Source organism: Mugil cephalus, chromosome 9, assembly GCF_022458985.1.
Source record: "Mugil cephalus isolate CIBA_MC_2020 chromosome 9, CIBA_Mcephalus_1.1, whole genome shotgun sequence".
Taxonomy (NCBI): domain Eukaryota; kingdom Metazoa; phylum Chordata; class Actinopteri; order Mugiliformes; family Mugilidae; genus Mugil; species Mugil cephalus.
The window spans coordinates 22,331,155-22,353,611 of record NC_061778.1 but is presented as its reverse complement, the minus strand read 5'-3'; the positions used below and the strand labels follow the sequence as shown (position 1 = coordinate 22,353,611).

The following is a 22,457-nucleotide window of genomic DNA, read 5'->3' as shown; positions in this document are numbered from 1 at the left end:
ATATATTTTTATATATATATATAATAATTATTATTATTATATTATATAGTACACACTTAAAGGTCCAGTGTGGAACTTTTGTCGCTAGCTCTTTTTTTAGCGCTTCTTTTTTATTTGACCACAATGTCGATTGTTGTCATTTTAGACTCTAACAAATCCTCTGAAAATCAAGATTTATTTTTTAATTTATGCCTCAGAAACGTTTCCTGGGCTTTCGTAGATTCTATTTCATTGTTCCTGACTGCCCTGGAGACAGTGAATTCATAGAATCTAAGTTGTATATATGCCATGGTCTCTACCATACTCCTGGTCGCTGCAGTCCCCGCTGCTTAACTTTTCGGCTCGCATCACGGCTGGTTTGCCAGCATGGGAAAGTCACCGCAGCATTCCAATCCAAAACTGTGCTTTATGTTGTTTATCAAGAAACACACAGGTAACAGGAAAATCTTGCATTTTAAAATAATTCACACGTCGTTCATTTGCTGTGTATTGAAAACTCATCATCTACAGACCAAATTACACTGAAAATACAATTGTTTTTTGTCATTCTGTCATGGTAGCAGAAAAGTGTTAGCTGACAGCCTTTGCCTTTTACATATCTTGCTAAACATTCCTCACCAATTAAAGGTTTGGCTATCCTAAATAACAGAAAATACATTCTGTCACTGCTCATAGCATCTAGACCAAAGTATTGGTTTTTGTCTTCCCTGATACAACGGAGCTGAATGAAACTTATTTTAAGGTGCTGGTCTGAATAATTTATAGATATCACTGGGGAAGGTTGTCTAGATAATTGTCCAAATAGCACATGCTGACTGTGTTCCTAGGATTGTTTGGTTTATGGGACACACTGTTTCTGCAAGAAATTGGGTTGTTGTGCAATGCTGTGTGGATGGCCCAGATAAAATTTACCTCCACTGTATTGTGGTGTCAGCAGAAATTCCAATAGCAGATACATCAAAAGTTGTGTAAATAAAAGCAAAACTAAGGAAGAAAATAAATGTATTTTTACCATCTGTGTAAAGCAACTATTGATAGTCACCTCATTGGCTTGTTTTTGTTTTTTTGTACGTCAATCAGTATTGTACTTTGTCTACACATGCAACACTGAACTACAAAAGCCTTAATTTATCGACGTTCATGAAAACAATAGTGAGACAGATCTCTTTGCAAAGATTTGATGTGGCTAAACAAGCTCTTTGGTCCTAATTCTTAAATTGCGGCATCCCGGCAAAAGACAGATGTAACAGCCCGGACGTGACCGAGAACAAGCAATGGCTTAAATTGTTTCCCAATTCACTGTGGTGTCACCCAAGTTGCTGCATGCAACTAGCAAAATCCTTTAGGCTGAGTCCTGTTAAGGAGGCAAATTGTAACAGAGCTCTTGCAAAACTCAAGTTTGTCATTTATTTGTGATGCATGGATGTACCCTGAAATGAGCAAACATCTCATCAAATACGTTTATTATCATCAGTTCTTGCAAGTTCCATAAACATTGGGTCAAAGGTTATTTGCAGAATTGATCGAAAAATAATCTTTCACTGACCTTTGATTCAGTTTGAGCATGCTATGTTGTGCTCTAACTCAATGGCTAGGCAGGAGTTAGGCTAAAAAAAACATCTGTCTCTGAGAGCATCATAAAAACGTGCAACACTCTTATTGTCACGACTCTTCCATGCAAATTAACTACACATTTGAAATGTTGTTGTGGGTTCTCAGTAACAGTTGAGCCAGCCGTAGTTCAGCAGCACACGCATCACTCTCCTGTAAGGAAGGTAGTACTCACTCTGTCTGGGGCCATTTGAGAAATACAAATATCCTGTAGAAGGAGAGACTTAGTTCATCAAGTATACAAATAAACTTAAATTCAACATATTTTGGAAAATTGGGCATGTCATCTGCTTATAAAACGTGTACGGAAAACATATTAGCTGGCAACGCAGCTTACAATGAGTAACAACATTCATTGGTCGTTTTGTTGGTGTACCATTCACTCTCGTCTGACTCAAACATTGGTCAACACCACAGCTTTTTGGAAAACGTGTGCCACTATGTTCACTCACTAGTCTCTCATTGTGTGTTCTGTTTAGGTTTGAATGTAGAACACAGCTGGTTTATAAGAACGTTTTTTTGTTCTGTTGCCTAAAATGAGTTTTATGGGGCTGATCAGGGTAAACAAACAAAGTAAAGTTGGGCAATGGAAAACAAAAACAGCATTCTGATAGAAGCTAAACCTTTGGACAATAATTCTCAATAGCTTTGCTGCTATACGAATTTTATAGCAAGTACAGTCTGTAAGTATACTTAGAGCAAGTATACAACATACTGTAAAGATGGTGCATAAGAAAATGATCAAATTACCATAATTCTCAAAGGCTGCATCTACTTTTGAGCCAATTCCTGGGAAATCCTGGGTGATGTATCGTGGATATCCGTAGTCCATTTGGTTTCGGGCTTCATCATAGCTGTTAAGAGAAAACAAAGACAATTGTATAGGCAGTGCATAATACAGTGCATAATAAGTAACCCTCAGTGATTCCTGTTTTACATATTAGAAACCAGCAGCCACGTGAAATGTTACTCACCTCCAATATTTGTTATTCACAAAAAATAGTGTTTTTCCAGTAGTTGGCACATGGACTGCAGCATCCACCTTACTGACTGAAGAGGGGAGGCCAAGGCTGGTGATAGGCTTTGGATAGCCAGACAGCAAAGTCTTTGTACGTGCTCTTATACCCCAGTATTGGCGACCTGTGGAGAAACAGCTGGATGTTGTTATCTTTTGTATAGTGTTGTGGTACTCAGCTTAATTTATACCACAGTCAACCAAAGATAATTGTTACCTTCAAACAAATATGCCACATCCTCTCGTGGGACTTCAAATGCAGCGTCGACACGGTTGATTCGCGACCATTTTGCGGATACTCTGGTTAAACGGATTCCTGGGTTACTTGTACTCTTCCTCCAGTAGTATCTGGTGAAGAATTTAGACAAAAATGCAGTAAGATGCAGGTTTTTAGTTGCATGTAAATGGGGTGATCATGATGGATATAAGGTTTTACCCATTTTTGAAGAAGTATAGGTCTCCCTTGATGGATGTAGCAGCGTCAAACACCAGCTGACGGCTACACTGCTCATCTTTGGGGTTGGGCAGAGGGTCTGGCCTTGAATCCTCAGTTGGTTCTTCTGGCTCTGGTTCAGGTTCTGGACGAGGAGGTGGATTAGGCCTTGTTGTGGGCACTGGGGTACGGCTGCCTGAAAAATGGAGTAGTAAAGTCAAAAAGTGACTAAACTACAAACTCATGACATAAAAAAAATAAAGGGTGCACTTTGAGCTTTGAAACTATGGCATCAACATTACATTTTATATCCTATCAGACATCATGTAATAAACAAAGGTTCATGTGGATCAGTGCATGGAATTTCTATTTACCATACAGAGCTTGAACGCCACGTCTGTCATCATCAGGCAGTCTGTATCCGTTTGTATTCACATATTGGTAGGTAGGGAACATCAGTGCCCGCCTGTCTCTGGAGTGATCCAGGCCCAGAGCATGGCCAAACTCATGGGCAGCCACCAGCAACAGATTCACACCTGAACACAGCAAAACCATTAAAGTCATTCTGACATATTTTGATTCTAACCACAGTGACTTTCCCATAAAACAAATTCCAGTGGCCTACAGATTAAAGATAACAAGGAGAGGTATCAACTTGTTGCTGTGGTAGCCTCAAAGTTGCTAGAATAACAGAAAATATTGACCTCTTTGGGTTAGAGTCCACCTTTCGTCATCATCGAAGTGTGTGTCTCCTCCCTGACCCTGTCCAGGAGAGTTAGCATGAGCTAAGACTCCACCAGCCCCATCGAAAGGGTAAAAGTCCCCATGATCTGCAACAGATATTAAACAGATATGTTTAAGCCATTGCTTCTAGGCCACACACACACTAACTTTAATAAAAACAGAGGCCAGTTTACTCAAAATATGGAGATGACCTCTAGCATCTTCTAAGTTTTATTTTTTTTTTTTTATAGTAGAAGTCTGTTTCGTCCAGACTCACATCCGCCTTTGAAGAGGATCATGATGTCTGCAGTACCACTGTAGACCTGTTTGAAATCCAGTGGGATGACATCGCTGTAGAGCTTGAAGGCCTTACCGATGGTTGCGTCCACCTGACTCCGGCTCAGATCTGGAGTGTACTGAGTAATCCTGTTCAGATCATTTCAAATCATTAATTCTCTTCGCCGATATTTAAAGTCCACAGTATAATTCATATATATCCAACCATCTTGACAATATTACATCTGACCAGAGACCTATAAGTAATAAGCCTCTTCTGCCATCTGGGTTTCCCAGCGAAGTGTCCATATCTGCTGATGTCTGACACGCCACACCTCGGTGCCTTCATCACCTCCACAGTCTCATTATTCAAAGTGCCGGTCACCTGGTTGTCAGTGGATGATGTGAGGTAAGAACAACGACTTCTGATGTAAGCTTTGATCTGATTTGCCGTAATGTTTCAGAGAGAGGCTACATTTCATAATAAAAACAACAATCCAGATGAGTTTTTCTCCCTTCATTTCATCCACCTTAGTCAAATGAACGAGTTCTGTTAAAAGTATGTATATTCCATTCACTCATACCTCCAGGCCAAAGAAGGCCTGCATGGCTTCCAGATCTTCGGTGATGTTGCTAATTAAGCTCCGCGTTGTGACGTTCGTCATTCCAACATCGTCATAGAACCTGGAAAGGTAAATCTGACGCAGACAGGGAAAAATATGAATTTAGACATGAGTCAAGTTTTATGCTCCTATGCACGGCCTTTTTTATGCAGGCGTAATTTTACATTGATGCATTGGTACATTTACTTACGTATATAATTGAAATGTTTCTTTTTCCCCTGTTGAAAACTGATACTACAACTACTGATATTCATCATTACATAGAATTACCTTGGCCAGGGCTTCATCCTCTGAGGAAATTGTTGGTGCAATGGTAGGTGCTGCATGACACAGGGATAAACAACCCAATAGCACTATCCAAAAATCAGCAAGAGACATCTTGTTAAAATATTTTCTGTCCTCCACTGTCCTCTCTGAAAGGCAGTCTCAACAGCCTGAGGTGTATATTGCTCTAGAAAAAAATAAAAAACTGGCAGACACGGTGTACTTTGGAACATTTCAGTAAATGTTAAGGGACGACCCCTGTACTGGACAGGGAGGGAGAGTACAGAGGGCCTCCTCTGATAAGAGAGTTGGAGGAGATGATTAGATCAGTTTAGCTTTATTGAGGAGACATTTGTGAGAGATTTGACTTTGTTCTGTTTTTCTTTTCCTACTAAAATTACAGTAAACTGCAAACTGCAGCCTTTTTTTAAACACTGTCCTAATATAAATTATGACTCATGTAACAGTGCTACATGAACAAAATATAAAACTGTTGGACAGCCACTCTAGGCTAAAAATCTACATGCTTGCCAAGATGGCAGAAGCATAACCTTGTGAGTGATGCTGGAAGATAACATTTACTTAGCTGCAGAATTATATTTGTTGTTCAATTTAAGTGGTTTGAACTTTAATTCTAATTTATACTTGATTACATTCAATGAACTGTATTATTTACTGTAATCCAGGCAACTGAAAACTGTTTTGGTTACTTTGCAGATAATTGGTTGAAAACCCACAGTAAGCACCTAAAGTGGATAACTGGATAACATAATAGATGGATCTCAACTGCAGCCATCTACAACATGAAAATTCTGCAAACATGGGGAATTTATTAATAAAAATATTAAAATAAAATATATTATTAAATAATATTTAAAATATTGTAAAATAAGTTATGTGTTTTTCATCGGTTTTGAAGAATAATTTATATAAAAAAAAAAGTTTTACACAAAAGCCCCTGAGTTTTGTGAACAGAGTTTGTATTTTATTGCGTTAACTTTAACAAGACACATTCTGTTGATGCATATTCAGGATTATGTAGATTTTTGTGGAAGTACACGAGTAGAAATATTAACTAAGTTTACAATATTAATCATTTAATATTTAATCACTATTAAATCCTCAGATCAGTATATCCTTGCAATGGTACTTAGACAAGAAGTAGAAGTACTATTGTAATCAAGAGGGACAACAGAGATTTAATTACAGACAGTTACACATACACTATGCCCTAAAAACTAAACTGTAACAATTACATAATTAGTGACAACTACACACATGACCCTTATTTCTTCAGATGTCTTTTTAACTAATAAAGGACATATATTAAAAGTACACATATCTCTGTATGTTGCTGTATCAACATCCAAGCCAAGAATTTCCTGGAATTATTTTCACCACCCGTTTTTGTTTGACATCATACTGGTAGGATTTTTTCCCGCTGAGCAGGAAGATGCTACCTGTAAAAAGAAAAGAACAAAAAATGTTCATGTTTTAATTGTTTATGTATGTCCAAAGCGTGTTTTGTGCTGTTTCAAAATATATGAAATGAAATGAGAACAACAAAGTTCAGATGGGAGCAGTAGTAGCCTGTTTCTAGTTTGTTTAACACTTTTTCTGAAACTGGGGCAAATGGTGTTTTCAGGATAAAAGTGCATCTGTTGCGGTAAACTCCACCCGTCTACCACCTAAAGATGGTAAAAGCAAGAAATTACAACTTCCATTTCAGTCATGTTCTATTTGCATCCTGTTGCTCAGGTCCACATTATACAAAGTTCATGAGTGCATAAACTACATTTCTCCTGTTTTTACCATGCAACTTAAACGCAGCGTCAACACTCCTCGGGATTCCAGGCCAGTCCTTTTGGATCAGTCTGGGGAAGCCAGGGTCCATCTGTTTCTTGCTCTCATCGTATCTGAAATTGGATGATTCAAATAAATACCTTTTTTAGCATTTCTGAGGAAATGTTTTTACAAACTACTCAGCATGCATGCACACATTTTTTACACACACACACACACACACACACACATATATATTTCTCATATTTGCAGTTTAGATACAGACAGTGATTGCTGTTCGGCCATAGTGTCAACATCAAATGTCTTGTATTTTAGTGGATACACTGATCAGGAATAACATTATGACCCCCCTTTTGATGTCAACACATTGTGCTGTTTTTCTTGTTTTTTTGAGTTGTTTATTTGTGTCTGTCTGTGTCAGGCTGCATCCTGCTTCCATCAAGGAGTGTCTATGCTATGAGATGGGGGTGTCTGGTCTGGTCTAGGTGGGTGCTACATGTCTAAGTAACATCCACACGAATGAATGCCAGGTCCAAAAGATTCCCAGCAGAACGTTAAATTGTCACAAGATGGTCAGTGTTATTTACTTCACCTGCCAGTGGTCATAATGTTATGCCTGATATATATATATATATATATATATATATATATATATATATATATATATTATATGTATATATATATATTATATGTTATATATATATATATGTATTTATATAATATATATTATGTATATATATATATATGTATATATATATAATATATATAATATATATATATATATATATATATATATATATATATATGTATATATGTGTGTGTGTACACAGACTATGTGTTGCATGTGTTTAATCTTCAGAGATCTAGATGTTTTGAAGATCACTGTCCATTGCACTTATCAGTTTCTGTTAGGAAGTAATGGTTATATGGACCTAAATAATATGGCTTTGATAATATGCCACACTTAAACAGCTTAATACAGAATTTTCTTTTTTTCAGTAACTTCCCGGGTTCATTTTCCCTGTACATGTGTTTTGTCATGTGAGTGGGCATTTTGAAGTTACCTGTAATAAAACTCTCCTACGAAGAACACGGTTTTCCCATATTCACTGACATGCACGGCAGCGTCAACCTGTCTCACTCTGGACGGGAATCCGTACTCGTAGATGGAGCCGGAGCGACTTTTCGTCTTAAGCTGTTGAACCACCCAGTACTTACGACCTGGAAAAACACCGGCGTGTCACAAGCAATTCGGAACACTATGAAAAACAGCAACATACCGCAAGCACTGCCAAACTGAATGAGCCTCTTGCATGAACTGCAACACTTAAGTTGCACAAGGCTGTAATTTGGGTGCAGCGTCGTGTTCTCTGACTGGAAATCCAGCCTTGTCATGCTGACAAGGTCTAAGTGATGTTTTCTAGACTGCCCATTACTCTACCAGTGAATATATACGCCACGCCTTTGGCAGGGATGTCATAAGCGGCATCCATGTGAGAGCTGATGCCCGGTAAATACGTGCTGCTGTGGCCCTCTGTCAGGCGATTCCAATAAGTTGCCTTTATTGTTCTCATCCACATGCACCTTGATTGAAAGAACAAGAAAGCAACAATTAAAACACAATTTGGGCATAGTTGACTCATAATTTAAAACACAGCACATACCTGTCCTTAAAGAAAACGATCTCATTGTCAATCATCGTTGCCGCATCAAAAGAAAAGTAGGGGTCACATTTTTTTGAAGCAGGCTGGGTTTCCACTTTTTTGTTCGGCTTGCCTGGCAAATAGTACAGAACATAACACATTTACGAGCTGTTGGAGGAACAAAATCGTCATTCTATATGTGTAATGACTTCCTCACCGTACAGAGTTTGGATCCCCAGTACATCATCTGTGGACAGAGAGTACTGAGCACTGCTATGATGTTTGTAAGTGGGGTACATGATAGAAGAGGGGTCTCTGGAGTGAGTCAGACCGAGTGAGTGGCCGAGCTCATGAGCTGCAACAGCAAACAGGCTGTAACCTGATGAGAAGGACACGGTTTCCATTAGTTCATCTGAATGAGCACAGAATGACATGCTGCCGCGCTGCTGTCTGTGGTTTTGAAGGCTTCATCCGTACTTGCCGCCACAAATTCAGTGGAGACCACACCAGGTGCTCACAATCTGCTGCAAGCACCTGCTGTGACATCACTGGCTGGGGCGTGGCCAGAGACGCTAACCAACAAGAAGCTACGCAACACCTGGCTGCACACTGTGGCTCAGAACTGATCTACATTCAAATTATTTTGAGAAAAAACAAGGTCAAAGTTTGAAATGTTATGCAACAAGATTGTTAATCTTTTGTATTTCACATTGCAGAGCACTCTGGCTGACAAACCTTGCCTCCCTGCCGTCCATGTTTCATCCTCGTCAAAGTGCACATCTCCACCCAGTCCCTCCCCTGGTTGAAAGGCGTGAGCCAACACACCCCGGGGTCCATCAAAGGGAAAGAAATCTCCATGAGCTGCAACAGAAAGAAACAATTCATCACAGATATCAGATCAGCTCTGCTTAACTATATTGAGAAGGTAATCGATAATAGTTTCAGATTTACTTCTGCGTGCGAAGGAGAAGACTATGTCAGCTTTGCTATGGCTGACTTTGATGAACCTCAGTGGAGCTGCATCGCTCCACAATTTCAGGGCTGAATGGAAGGACTTCTCCACATCCTCTCTCCTCATATCTGGAGTATATCTGGCTATCCTGCATCCCGGTGACAAACACATGAGACACATCAGGATTAACAAATCTGTGATGAGCCTAAGAATATATATATATTTCAGATTATTACAACATTAACTGTATAAAATGAGGTCTCACGTGTATGTGATGGTGTACTTGTTCCACTTAGGCTCATTAGGATAGAAACTGAAGTTGTCCACATCTGGAACACCACACCTTGGCTCCCTCATCACATCCAGAGTATGAGAGTCCAGCTTTCCCGTTTCCCGCAGACCAAAGAACTTTTGCATTTCTCTGATTTTCTCCTCCATGGCTGGCACAGACCGGCTCCTTCTCACTGGAGCTACATGCACTCTGTCTCTGAGGTTCAGACTGTAGAATCTCCTGAGGTAGTCCTGTTGGTATGAGTTCAAGCCTTGAAGCTTAGGGCATGACTAAAATGTCACTGCAGATTGTGTTTTATATTATTGGAGTGTGTTGTGGTCCATGTTTAATGTGAGGTTAAAAGCGGATAGACATTATTCATAGCAATCATTTGTTAATTGTCATGCATTATCAGTCATTTATAAACATACATGTATGTGCCTATTTTTAGCTGAGTCCCTGAAGAACACAGACATTTCAAAGAAATGTCAGGGTCTTACAATCATTACTGTAAAGAATATTTACACAAATGACAGTCTGACCACAAAGACATTATATTAGTATGTGTTCTGCTTATAACTTATGTGTATATGTCCTATGCTTGTATCTCTAAAATGTTTGACTTACCCTTTAAAAACAAGGATTTCTCAAATATAAAATATGAAAAATTTTTTGAAATTAAAATATTGTGTGCGGATTATTGCTTAAAATATAGGAAAACACCTGCCTTGCATTGTATCTATTCATGTTCATGCAAATTAAATACGCACATTGTTACTGTTTTAATTAAAGACACCGTTACTACTTGTAAAGTTTTTGCATTCCATTTCCTGCACAAAAAAGTCACAAACTTATGATAATTTGTATCAGCAACTGTCCTAATGGAATATTTCATTCTAATTTAGCAGGTTGTTATATCAACTCTACAAGGCATTTGTCCTCCCACAAACCTCAGCCAGCTCCACGTCCTCAGGCCGCAGCTGGTGATCCTCATCAATGGGTAGTGTCCACAAGATTTCCGCTAACATCAGAGAGCCCAAAACACGCGTCCACATCCACAACAGCTCCATGTTTTAAATGCACATTTCCACCAGGCTTCACATTTTTTATATGGGAGTATTCTTGAAGTTGTTGGGCAATCACATGGCCTCAAAGTGCTCAATCCTGGTAGTTACAGCTGGGCATATCTGCCCCAATTTTCTGGAGGGTTTTGTGGTTAAAAACCTCCTCATGAAGCGTCTACATACATATGTCTGGGCTTTCTGTCTGTTGTGCTGATAGTCATGTGCGTACGGTGTGTTTCATAGTATAGAAACATTTTTACTACTCAGTCATGTCAAAACCTGCTGCTGTAGAGGCAAACTTAATTTACACATCATCTGTGCATCTAACTGCACCACATGCGTATCTCAAAAATGATTTAAACAATAAGGAATTGCATGTAGCGTTGCACTTTACACACATACACAAAAAAATAAAAACACAGGTGGCAGGTTTAAGATGTAATTGTTTATTCTGTTCAGATATGACAAGTGATAAATAATGGTCCAGTCAAAACTGAGAAGTGCAGTGTATTTCTCTTCTTCTTTTCTAACAACAAGTCATGGTTTTCAGGTATTGTCCTTGCTGTGTGCGTGTCCTACAGCATTTCAACAGCCCAGCCAGGAACTTGCATTCTCTACTCCGACAACAAGTTTCTGGGTGTAGTTGTATTTGTAGACTTGTGGTCCCACAAAGAAGTAGATGAAATCTAGGATGAGAGATGAGAGAAAAAAAGAGCAGAACAATTCACATTCTTTTTTCTCTGAGATGATAATGATGATTATTGCAATGATGAGTGTATATGTCTTACAATGATGAGTTTCTTTCTAAAACTCAAATATTCACTGTTGCTTGCAGTTAAAATTACAGTATACTGTACCAAGGATTTTAAGTGGTAAATTATACAGTTTGAATACCACAGGGGAACCACATGTTCTATAAAACATTAACTCCACACACGTGATGTTGCATGTAAATTAGCATTCCTGTGCTACCAATAACAATGCAGTTTACAGAAGCCCCTTAAGCTACAGACAGAAATATATTACATTCTAAATCTAGACAAGATTATCATCCAACTGGAGTCCCGTTGATGTATAATATATGACATGGTGTGTGGTATGTTGTGGAATTTTTTCTTTTTTTTTTTTCTTTTGGTTCAGATTCACAGATTTCAGTGAACACATAACTTACATTTCAAACATACCACACCATGCGTAATATCTACTCACTGTCTTTATAAAAAGCTGCATTTATCATGGTGTTCACTCCAGGAAAGTCCTCGCTGATGTACTTTGGGTAGCCAAAATCCATTACCTTTCGGTTTTCGTTGAAACTGAAAAGACACAACAACCTTTCATCAGAAGCCATGACTCATGATCATCTTCTGGTCATGCAAAGCTCAAAACATTTTGTTTACTGTCGCAACTGTGTGATCATGTCATCAAAACCTCAGAGACCAGGTCGAACCCTTTGCTCGCTGTGTGGGGTCCACATTATGGAAACATCTTTCAGTCAGATTTGAGTCAACTTGTTCGACACATGCTCTCGGAACAGGCTCTGCTTTATCTTTATACTTTTAAACAGTTCTTTTACTAGACTAAAATAAGAGGACAGGGGGAACATAATGTGATTTAATTAATTGTGTAAACATTGTAATGCCTCTGCTTCCCTGAGTTCATAAATAACAAAAAATAAAAAAATGAATCTGATGCAAAACTTAGGTGAACCTCATCTACCGCATATCCGCTTGTCTGGGTTGCGGGGGCAGCAGCTTCAGTAGGGAGGTCCAGACAGCCCTTTCCCCAGCCACATCCACTAGCTCCTCCAGAGGAACCACGAGTCTCAGACTTGGAGGTGCTGAACTTCATCCCAACTGCTTCACACTTGGCTGCAAACTGCACCAGAAAGAGCTGGAGGTCGTAGCTTGTGGAAGGTAGGATGACCACAAAAAGCAAAAAGCAAGGACGAGATCCTCTGTTCAAAGTTATGAACAGAAGCGGTGACAAAGGGCAGCCCTGGTAGAGTCCAACCCTCACTGGGAACGAGTCCAACTTACAGTCGGCTACCCAGACCAAACTCTTGCTCCACAGGTACAGGGACTGAATGGCCATCCACCCCATACTCCCAGAGTACCCTTACAGGATGCCTCTGAGGACACAGCCATAAGCCTTCTCTAGATCTACAAAGCACATGTGGACCGGTTGGGCAAAGCCCCATTTCCCCTCCAGCACCCTAGTGAGGGTAAAGAGCATTGTTCCTCCTCGATCTGAGGTTCAACCAACGATGGGACCCTCTTTTCCAGCATCCCAGTGTAGACTTTCCCAGGGAGGCTGAGCAGTATGATCCCCCTATAGTTGGAACACACCCTCTGGTGTGTTCCAACTATCTTCACCCTTTCTTAAAGATGGGGACCACCACCCCGGTCTGCCATTCCAGAGTTGCTGCCACCGATGTCCACGCAATGTTCAGGGGCCTGTCAGCCAGGACAGCCTTACAACATCCAGAGCCTTAAAATACCCAGGGTGGATCTCATCCTGCCCTGGAGCTCCGCCAAGTTATTTTACTACCTCTGCAACTTCCGCCCCAGAGATTGGATGGCCCAACCCCAGGCTCTTTGGCTCTATTTCCCCTAAGGAATACGTGATGGTGGGTTTGAGGAGCTCCTCAAAGTATTCCTTCCAGACAACAGCCCCAGGTGATGTCAGCAGCTCCATGTCCCCACTAAAAACAGTGTGGGTAAGTTGCCGTCTGATGCCCCTGAGGCACCCGAATGGTTTACCAGAACCTCTTTGGAGCCAATCGATAGTCTTCCTCCATAACCTCACTGAATTCCTTCCACGCCTGAGTTTTTGCCTCTGCAACTGCCCTGCCAACAGGCCGAGAGACCCACGGACCAACCATGCCCTGTAGGCCTTACTCTTCAGCCTCTATGCCTAGGAATATCTCTATTAACAAACTGATTGTTACTAAGTGCATGTTGTGTGTTTGCCGCCTTACCTCCAGTAAACATCATGTATAAAGAAGAGGGTGCGTCCTGTTTTCACAATGTGCACTGCAGCATCAACATCCTGAACCCAGGCTGGAAATCCAAAGTGGCTGAGCGGTCTGGGCTTCCCCTTCACCACAGAGCCTTTCACTGTCCAGAACATGGATTCTACCACAGAAAAAATATCATTTGTCTTGTCTAAGTGGCCAGTAGAATGTGGATGTAAGTTCATATTTTCCAACAAGTAGCTATTGATACGGTAATCTAATTTAGGACAGACATTGTATTTAGACTCCAGAATAATTACATTGATAAATGTTTGTTGCTTATCTCTCTCTCTCTCTCTCTCTCTCTCTCTCTATATATATATATATATATATAGATAGATAGATAGATAGATTTATATATAGAGATATATAGATATATATATAGATATATAGATATATATAATGAAGTAATGGAGTAATTGCCTGATGTCTGATGTGCATTGAAATAATCATACAAAGTGTTAAGCAAAACCTGTAATTCTACCAATAGGTACCATGAATAAGGTAGGCTGTGGATCTGCGAGGTATCCAGAAGGCAGCATCGATACTGGTTTCAATCTTGGGCATGAAGTTGACGATGGGGCCCTCTTTGATGTCATTCTGCCTATTATGTTTAATCCAGAGATATCTGGTGGGAGAAATAGTATGAGGTGTGGTATCTTAAAAACAATCTGGGAGGATTTGGGAAAAATGATTACATCAGCTAATTTCCATTATTCAACTAGAGTATGCATTTCCTTATTTTCTACTTGCCTTTCTTTGAAAAAGAAGGTGGCATCTCCAAGAGTGGACACTGCGTCAAAGGTCAGGTCTGGAGCACATCTGTCCTGCATAAGTCCAGGGAATAGTGATCTGGACAGCCAGGGGTTGTACTGAGAGCCCCTCAAAATGTGGTTCGGATGAACTCCAACAGGACCTAAAACACATCAGTACACATTTATTGATCAGGTTTACTTAGACGAGAATATTCAAGAAAAAATGTGAAGAAAAATCTAAACTGTTTACTGTAAAGTGCATTAATATTGGCTACATCTTCCAGGGATAATAAGTTTGTTGGGTGGGGGGATTTGTAGGTTGGATACATCAGTGACTCTGGGTTTCTGGAGTGCTTCAGGCCCAAGGCATGGCCAAACTCATGAGCAGCTACCACAAACAGATTGAAACCTACAGAAACACGAAGGAAAGTGTGTTCAGACAAATGTTGTTGTCTTTTGTGGTTTTCTATAATACAACCTCCTGTGTGATTGGAGTCAGCACCTGTTCCTCCTGCCGTCCAACGCTCGCTGTCATCAAAGTGGGTGTCTCCTCCAACGCCCAACCCCGGGCCAAAAGCATGAGCCAGCGTTCCTCCTGGTCCGTCAAATGGATGCAAGTCTCCGTGCGCTATATGTGTGTTCATGATACATGGACATGAAATCAAAACCCGCAGAGAAACCCATTTACTTTCATGCCAAATAGAAATTACAGCCCTCTGTTCACCTCATCTAAACGAGTCTGTCTAGCTCAGCAGCCAGAGGATGATCTAGACCAGTTAAATTACTACTGAAGAGTCCCTTGTGTATGCACAGGCGCTGCTGTATTTCCTTAAGACACTGACAGATCTGCTGAGAGCTCCTTTTTTTATGTGTCACTGTATTGTGTGAAACCAAAGACAAACTCACCATGGGTCACAAACTCCACCATGATGTCAGCATTGCCACTGTGTGACCTGACGAATGTCAGACCGCTGGCTCTGGCCCAAACACTGAAAGCTGACTCAATCAGAGAGTCCACAGTGGAGCGGGGTAAATCTCTGGTGTACCTGCCAATGCTGCAATAGCAACAAATTAATGTTGCTGATTAATATCATGGTAAACACAAAATGTTTTTCTGAATAACAAGGGATATCATTGAAAGCACCTTATATCAATGTCATGTTACAGCCATATGCTGTGTTATTATGCAACCACGTCTAAATTAAACCAACAATAAGCAAATATAATCCTAATCTTAATAATAATAATAATAAAAAAATCTATCTTTCGAACAGTGACTATGGGATTTAGAAAACCTTTAAGGGGAAGTTGGCTTGGTATTCTAAAGAAGATAGCTGGAGCAACCTTAGAAGAATAAAGACTGGCTTTTCTTCACTGTTGTAATATATGTCTATTTCTATAGAGATTCTATTTCTATTTAATTGCTAGGTATGTGAAAAGAGATACTGTCTGCTTCACTCTACTGGTCAGAAAACATTGGGCCCTGACATACCAGTGGCTCTAACTTTGTGGCCCTAGCCTTGGGAATGCGTCCCACAGCATTGGTGCTTGCCTTCCCCCTGTCTAGAGCTTTTCAGCTGACTCAACATGTTTATATACAGATATATATATTACATATTTGTCTCAGTCTCATCTCATCTCATCTTCCACCCACTACAGTTGCGAGGGTTGCTGGAGCCCATCCCATCTATCGTCGGGCACACCCTGGACAGCTCGCCAGCCTATCACTGGGCACAGAGACCATTCACACTCACACCTATAGGCAGTTTAGAATCACCAAACAACCTGTCTTCAAAGGTAGGAGTTGGACTTGAACCCAAACCTTCTTGCATACACTATCTATTTCTTGAATACACTATCGACCAATTCATCATGATTAAATTATCCTTTCAGCCACCTTCTGGTTATGTCTTCTTACATAGCTACAGAATCGATGCGTCAGTTGGCCATTGGCTATTGTGTTTCATATGTGTTCAAAGACAATCTTTTGGTCCAGACACAGGCAATATCAAGCGGCATCTCCTTCAGCCTTTGGTGACCCTAGTTGTTTGTGGTTGTGTTGGCTTGTCTGGCCCTTATGACTGTCTCTGACTATAAACTGCTAATCTGTGATGAATGGGCAGATAAATTTGGAATTACATGTTTCTGCCATTACTGTTTATGGTCTAGATTCAAATTAGCAATTAGAAAGTTTCCCTCAACACATTTACCACTAAACTACTGTTGTGGAGAAGACAGTATAATTTCTGATTTGTAGTGACATAATGATTTTGCGATTTTTATGCTCTTGTTAGGATGTTCACCACTTGCCCTCGGTGCCCAGAACAATTTAATGCAGAATAATCCTGTAATTCTCATGCATGGCCGAAATGACTACTGTTGCAGTTTCTCAAAAGTTGCATAGCTTCAAGCTTTAACTCTCACATTTTAAAACAGTGACAATAACTGCCTTTCTTGGTTCCTCTCTAATTATACATCTTTTAATCCAGCAAGCATGCCTCAAAGAGGGCTTGCATATAAATGGATAAGGACCAGACAGTGTTGCATAAGTTCAAACATGCACGGTCAACTTGGAACACTAACAAACCCGCAGTAACTCTCAAAGGCAAGATTTGCTAACCTCAGAATCTGTTAGCCACGATGATTTGTGACAGTTGCTTTTCCCCATTTCTGCCAAAAGGTTTTATTGCTTGCTGGCACCAACTGCTTCTCACATAGTGGTGGGATTTGCATAGTAGAAACAACCAGACAGTTTTATTTTTTGCAAGTTCATTCTAGGTCAGATATGCCTTTGTCTGTTCATTTACAAACTAAAATTCCACACATTTTTAAAAGTAAGAGGGGTGACAGCAGCTTCATCATCAACATGATTAAAGACGACAGTCGGTACCTGTAGGTGATGACATTCTTATTCCACCGTGTCCCTTGGTTGTTACTGTACTCCTCCACGTCTGGAACCCCACACCGAGGGCTGCCCATCATCTCCAGGGTGTCCGAATTTAACTCGCCTGTTGCATTGAGCCCAAAGAAAATCTGCATGTCTTTCACCTTGGAGACAAAGGAGGGCCCGCTCCTTTTCATGCGTCCCAAGGGATCTTTTTGCAGGTTGTAGTACTGCTGCAGATAGTCCTATGAGTAAATTTAAGATCCCCATTAAACATTATTTTGCATTAAAAAGGCAGGTAAATCAATCAGCCCTCTTAAGGCAGGAGTGTATTCCTCTATCACATCATGCATTACAGATTATCCATTTAAGAATTCATTTAGTGAATAACATGATTTATGTGAAACGAAAGTGTCTACATGAAAGTCCTAATCTCCAGCACTCGAACGTTCAGATTTACAACATCAGCTATCAATTATTGCTTCTCTGACAGCAACCAAAACCTATTTTCAACAATAAACTCAATAAAGACTTAGCAGGCGGCTGCTTCAAAGACAAACAGGAATAGCTTTATGAAAGGAAATTGGCACGAGGAAAGAGAAAATGAGGATGCTGAAAAAATCTGCAAAAGCATGTAATATACAAGCAACAAGGACGCAGAGGGCAGTGCAGTTTCTGACCGCTGCCTCCCACACACACACACAAAAACAAATGTAATAAAAACAATTCTCAACCTAAACGCAGGCAATAACGGATAATTTACAGTGTAGTTAACCCCAGAACATAAACACTTACAAAATGACCAAATTTTTGCATCGTACAAGAGATAAAGTCACATGCAGTCCAGTGTCAAACATTTGTAATGCAGCAATTATGCACTTACTGTGGCCAGCTTCAAGTCAACCTGTGGTTCTGGTGTAGGAGTGCTATCTTCCTCCGGAATAAATGTGGGTGCTGTAAAACATGGGCCGAGCATAGTCAAGCCCAGGACACAGCAGGAGAGCAGCATGGCATGCATTTCACAGACTAAACACCACGTGAACTGTAATGGCCTGGGTTAAACACATAGAGATGGAAGTTCTGGTTAATGAGGAAGCCTTTTAAATGGTTATTGTGACTCATGCCACATGCAAATCCTAGGGAAGCCTCAGACAGTAGTATGGAATTAGGGAGGGGTTTGCAGAGAACCAAGGACAGCCGAAAAAAAAAGAGACAGAAATGACATTTGAACAGTTTTTGTCATGTGACGTGTCTGCACCAATGATGATTTAAATAGATGGAACATTCAGTGGATGGTTCCAATTTCAAAATCTTATTTAAATTCGGTGCAAATGGAAGACTGTAATCAGACCGAGACACAGCAATTTGTGGGAGTTTTCAAGGTGCGACCAGCGGATTCACAGATAATCCTAAATTAGGGCTGAAACAACAACATTGGGCAAGACAGAAACTGATTGTCACTGAATGAGGGTGGCACAAACGTGAAATGTAAATTTTCATTCAAGAAGCTCTGATATTGAATAAATATCTTCCTCTGGAGCTTCTGCTTGGGAATCTCGAGAAAACTGCCTCCAGACGGGTGCAACACAATGAGCCGGGTAACACAGCTGCTCAGTCCCACGCATTCTGAAAGAAGTCCCAAAATAACACCATCAAAGCTCATTCTAGTCCCGTTTTAGCAAACACATGTAAGCCCTTCCAATGAGAGAGCTCGCGGAAAGGGAGCTGAAATTGCAGGGGGGGATTTAAGGCCTTCGCAAAATAAAAATGGCCGCCAGCCAAGACGCCAAAACTGGCAAGGGTGGTGCTGCGGTCAGTCCCTGCTACAATTACAGTTGATTGGTCATTGTGGAGCTTTATGGGACCAACAGCATTCCTTTGCATGGTAACTTAAGCTGACTTTTCCACCCTATTTCATAGAAAGACTTGAGGAATTTCTGTTTCTCTGGTCTCCAGTTTTATGACAGGAGCATAGACAGGGTAATGAAGTCATTTTAAGCAGGGGTGATGACTGAGGGTGAAGTTTGGAGCTGCAAGGTTACAACCTAGGAAAAGTCATTCTGACCGCTGTGGTAATTAAACCCATAGAAACACTTCTGTTTTGACCAAAACATACACTTTGACACTCACAAGTTGCCAGAGATATTACAAAAGTTTTAAATAAATAAGTTTTAAATTAAGTAAGTATTTGTGTCAAGATTACTTGACAGTGGGTTCATGTACTATAGGATTTTGCAAATAATCAGACCAATAACAATAATAGCTCACTGACGCCTCATGTAACCACCACATTTGGAGCAGACTGGGTCTATTGGAAGAAATGTCCAATCAGATTGAGAAGTGCTAATAGCCATGCGAAAATTGTTCCAACTCTGCAGTTGAAATAAATCCTTTCTTTCCGCACGTTTGCCACGTGTGGTGTCAACATTAGGTGGTATATTTTCTGGGAGGGACAATGACATGGCATTAGCAAAGCAATGAGCTGTTGTAGAAATACACATAAACATATCCAATGAATGCAGATTTTGATTAATCATTCAGTGTCAGTATGATACCCGCTTCACTGATTTCATCACTTTCCTTCACTGTGGGAAAAAGTCAGCCCTGACTCATGAAGTCTGAAAAACAAGTTTGAAAATCTTTTCTATGGTTCTGTTTTCATCATCTGATCATCATCAGATGTATTCTTCGTATTCTTCTTCTTTTTAATTATCATGCATGCAAAAGGAGTTTGGCTCAAAATGGCATAACCACAATGTGCAGCAGTAGAGATTCCATCACGCAATCAATTAAATCGGATTAAAACAAACACTTGCTCGTTTAAATTAAATGCACACCATGTAGACCTTGGTTACTGGTAGCATAAAAACACTGTTGAGCAAAAACCTAAACTACACATAATGGGTCTCATTTTTCTACATCAGTGATGACTGAAGGTCAAGTCCTTCTGAGAGCTTCCACAGTCAAAAAGCCTCAGTGTAAATCTTATTATTCCAAATACTGTACATGCACATATGAAAAAAGTCAAGTCACATTCTGCTGAGTCACAAAATAAAAGCCACAAAATGCTCATAATGTAATTAAACCAGAGACATTTACAGACTAGTTTGCCAGTTCTTTATGCACACCAGTGAAGAGGAATTCATTCTGATATAACAGTCCACTAAATCTTCATGAAGGTCTGGTATTCAGCATTTGTTTCAAATAACTGAGAGAACTGTGGATTCGGCTGCGTTTTCATTGTGTGGTTTCTATTGCTATTTCGTTGTATTGTGTTACTGACACGTTTCTGATATTTTGGCAGCCCTGTATTATTCAGTGGGCTAGGCTAAATAACAGAAACACTTTTTAATTCGATCCAGTTTAACATCACCACAAGCTACATCCTCCAAAATGATAACAACACAACATAAACAGAACATTAGAAGTGTCATGAAGTAGGATTTAGTGCAGGACTGTAACAGAATGCATTCATCAGAACTGGCTGAAATTCCAAAGCTCTTGCTTCGAGTCTCTGCTGCCATCCTGTGGCATCCCTTAAAAAACAAAAAACAAACAAACAAAAAAAAAACATGGAATTTCATAGATTCTGCTGAGTATGCCCAACCTGACACCAGAGCTGCCACTGTGGTTTGAACCCCAGCATTTCCTTAGCATTTTCTGTTGCTCAGCAAGTCAAGACCAAGAACTGCAGCGTGCACAGAGTTTATCATTTCTAAATCATTTCAAAATGTTGCTGTCGTGCGTGTAATCTAAGTGGTCCCCTCACTCCAGGACAGAGCTGATTCAGATTGTGGCTTTGCTGACAAACGTCCATTATCGTCATATTAAATTACATTTTGTGGGGAAAGGCTTTTGTCCAAAGAGACAATACAGATTCCATAAATCTAGTGTGATTGATGGATCTTGTGGTGCATTCAAGAGCCAAGCCCAACATGAGGGGTCAGAGTAAATATATTTTTACTCAGTTAAAATGGGGCCATTTTTAAGGTGCTCGTGTTACACAGATACAGTACATATATTTTTCAGAGACGCAAAAAAAGCTTCAAAATGTGATTCCGCACATTTATGGTGAGTCCTTTGCATGGTTCAAAGGGAGAAAGCCTTAATTACGTTTAAAACTACTTGGATAGGATCGAACCATGGAAACCTCAAAGTAAAACTTTCGCTTTAACTGTCTGTAAAAATGATACAGTTCCGAGAAAAAACATAGGTCACCACTGTTTACCACTGTAGTTGCACGCTGCATTAGGTTCCCCCTGTCACAGCAGGGAAGTGGTTGATTTCGTTCTGTCTCATATCATCCCTCTCCAGTCTCACTCCAGAAAGGTTATGACCAATCACACCACCTGAATAAACAGGGAAGACTTTAGCTTGCATATTAAAATGAAGTTATGATCTGTGCTGTGAAAGAGCAAACAGAGTTCTCAGAACGGAATGAACCCGCTAAGTAGCAAAGTCATGCATCCACAGCCAGGCCACTAAGATGATGAGGGCTTACATTTTTGCCTTTTAGCAGTTGTGTATATTTAGTTTGCGTACAGCCAGACTACAGCCCAAAGAAATGTTCTATATAACATAATTAATGTCATGTGTCCCTGTGTAGCCGGTACCAGCCCTGCATGGGAAGACTGATTCATTAACTCCGACTGAGACTGTACCACATCACAATACGCTGGAAAAGGACAGAGCAGAACTAGCAGGTGGGAAGTAGTCATAGTTCTATCTATAATTTTTTTTTTTTTTTTTTTTTTTGTATGACGCATTTTACTTTTTATTGCTGATTTAAAATGATACAGGAACTGAAGAGCTGTCATGGTTGTACGCTGTTTTATGGTGTTCCATGGCCAAGCTTGGTGCCAAAGACAAAATTGTATACGATGTATACATTCATTCCAGAACAAGAGGATTGTGATCCTATGAACACAGTGTGCAACAAGTAACAAGTGTAGCTAAGACCATTGGTCTCTGGGACCATAAGCACTTGACAATCAGTGCCTTAAAATGCATCCTTTTCTTCTTCCTTGGTGAAATATTTGATCAAAATGTGCTTAGTCCACTATTAACGATACACATTATGATGGATTTTATTGTCTATCCAACCAATTGGCTCTTTGATCTTTAGAA

At 40.1% G+C, this 22,457-nt stretch overlaps 3 protein-coding genes across 3 annotated transcripts; all 3 read right to left on the bottom strand.

Annotated features, from left to right (window-relative positions):
• Positions 1–1,446: 1,446 nt before the first annotated feature.
• Positions 1,447–5,153, bottom strand: LOC125014183 (collagenase 3-like). Its single transcript, XM_047595252.1, has 11 exons — positions 4,952–5,153; positions 4,643–4,756; positions 4,316–4,443; positions 4,060–4,208; positions 3,764–3,889; positions 3,434–3,595; positions 3,063–3,255; positions 2,844–2,974; positions 2,586–2,751; positions 2,362–2,465; positions 1,447–1,819 (listed from the first exon to the last, which is right to left on the bottom strand). Exons 1-11 carry the CDS (start codon positions 5,057–5,059, stop codon positions 1,716–1,718), a joined length of 1,485 nt encoding a protein of 494 aa, XP_047451208.1. The 5' UTR covers positions 5,060–5,153; the 3' UTR covers positions 1,447–1,715.
• Positions 5,154–6,124: 971 nt separating this feature from the next.
• mmp20a (matrix metallopeptidase 20a (enamelysin)) lies at positions 6,125–10,702 on the bottom strand. Its single transcript, XM_047595254.1, has 10 exons — positions 10,565–10,702; positions 9,609–9,865; positions 9,343–9,491; positions 9,127–9,252; positions 8,609–8,770; positions 8,413–8,524; positions 8,190–8,332; positions 7,813–7,969; positions 6,758–6,861; positions 6,125–6,405 (listed from the first exon to the last, which is right to left on the bottom strand). The coding sequence occupies exons 1-10, from the start codon at positions 10,682–10,684 to the stop codon at positions 6,305–6,307; spliced, it is 1,431 nt and encodes a 476-aa protein (XP_047451210.1). The 5' UTR covers positions 10,685–10,702; the 3' UTR covers positions 6,125–6,304.
• Positions 10,703–11,115: 413 nt separating this feature from the next.
• On the bottom strand, positions 11,116–18,383 carry mmp20b (matrix metallopeptidase 20b (enamelysin)). Its single transcript, XM_047595253.1, has 10 exons — positions 18,214–18,383; positions 17,337–17,575; positions 15,353–15,501; positions 14,949–15,074; positions 14,697–14,855; positions 14,445–14,607; positions 14,186–14,319; positions 13,656–13,812; positions 11,888–11,991; positions 11,116–11,364 (listed from the first exon to the last, which is right to left on the bottom strand). The coding sequence occupies exons 1-10, from the start codon at positions 18,346–18,348 to the stop codon at positions 11,264–11,266; spliced, it is 1,467 nt and encodes a 488-aa protein (XP_047451209.1). The 5' UTR covers positions 18,349–18,383; the 3' UTR covers positions 11,116–11,263.
• Positions 18,384–22,457: the final 4,074 nt, after the last annotated feature.

What these genes read in the sequence shown, in the direction of transcription:
- LOC125014183 (XM_047595252.1), bottom strand. Translation starts at nt 5,059, where the DNA reads ATGTCTCTTGCTGATTTTTGGATAGTGCTATTGGGTTGTTTATCCCTG. An exon ending in AGGATGAAGCCCTGGCCAAG is followed by an intron (nt 4,757 to 4,951) that starts GTAATTCTATGT and finishes TGTCTGCGTCAG; the next exon opens with ATTTACCTTTCCAGGTTCTA. An exon ending in GTGAATAACAAATATTGGAG is followed by an intron (nt 2,466 to 2,585) that starts GTGAGTAACATT and finishes TTCTCTTAACAG; the next exon opens with CTATGATGAAGCCCGAAACC.
- mmp20a (XM_047595254.1), bottom strand. Translation starts at nt 10,684, where the DNA reads ATGGAGCTGTTGTGGATGTGGACGCGTGTTTTGGGCTCTCTGATGTTA. An exon ending in AGGACGTGGAGCTGGCTGAG is followed by an intron (nt 9,866 to 10,564) that starts GTTTGTGGGAGG and finishes TCATACCAACAG; the next exon opens with GACTACCTCAGGAGATTCTA. An exon ending in GGGGATCCAAACTCTGTACG is followed by an intron (nt 8,525 to 8,608) that starts GTGAGGAAGTCA and finishes ACTATTTGCCAG; the next exon opens with GCAAGCCGAACAAAAAAGTG.
- mmp20b (XM_047595253.1), bottom strand. Translation starts at nt 18,348, where the DNA reads ATGCATGCCATGCTGCTCTCCTGCTGTGTCCTGGGCTTGACTATGCTC. An exon ending in GGTGGAGTTTGTGACCCATG is followed by an intron (nt 15,075 to 15,352) that starts GTGAGTTTGTCT and finishes ACACACATATAG; the next exon opens with CGCACGGAGACTTGCATCCA. An exon ending in TGCAGCTTTTTATAAAGACA is followed by an intron (nt 11,365 to 11,887) that starts GTGAGTAGATAT and finishes CTCTCATCCTAG; the next exon opens with ATTTCATCTACTTCTTTGTG.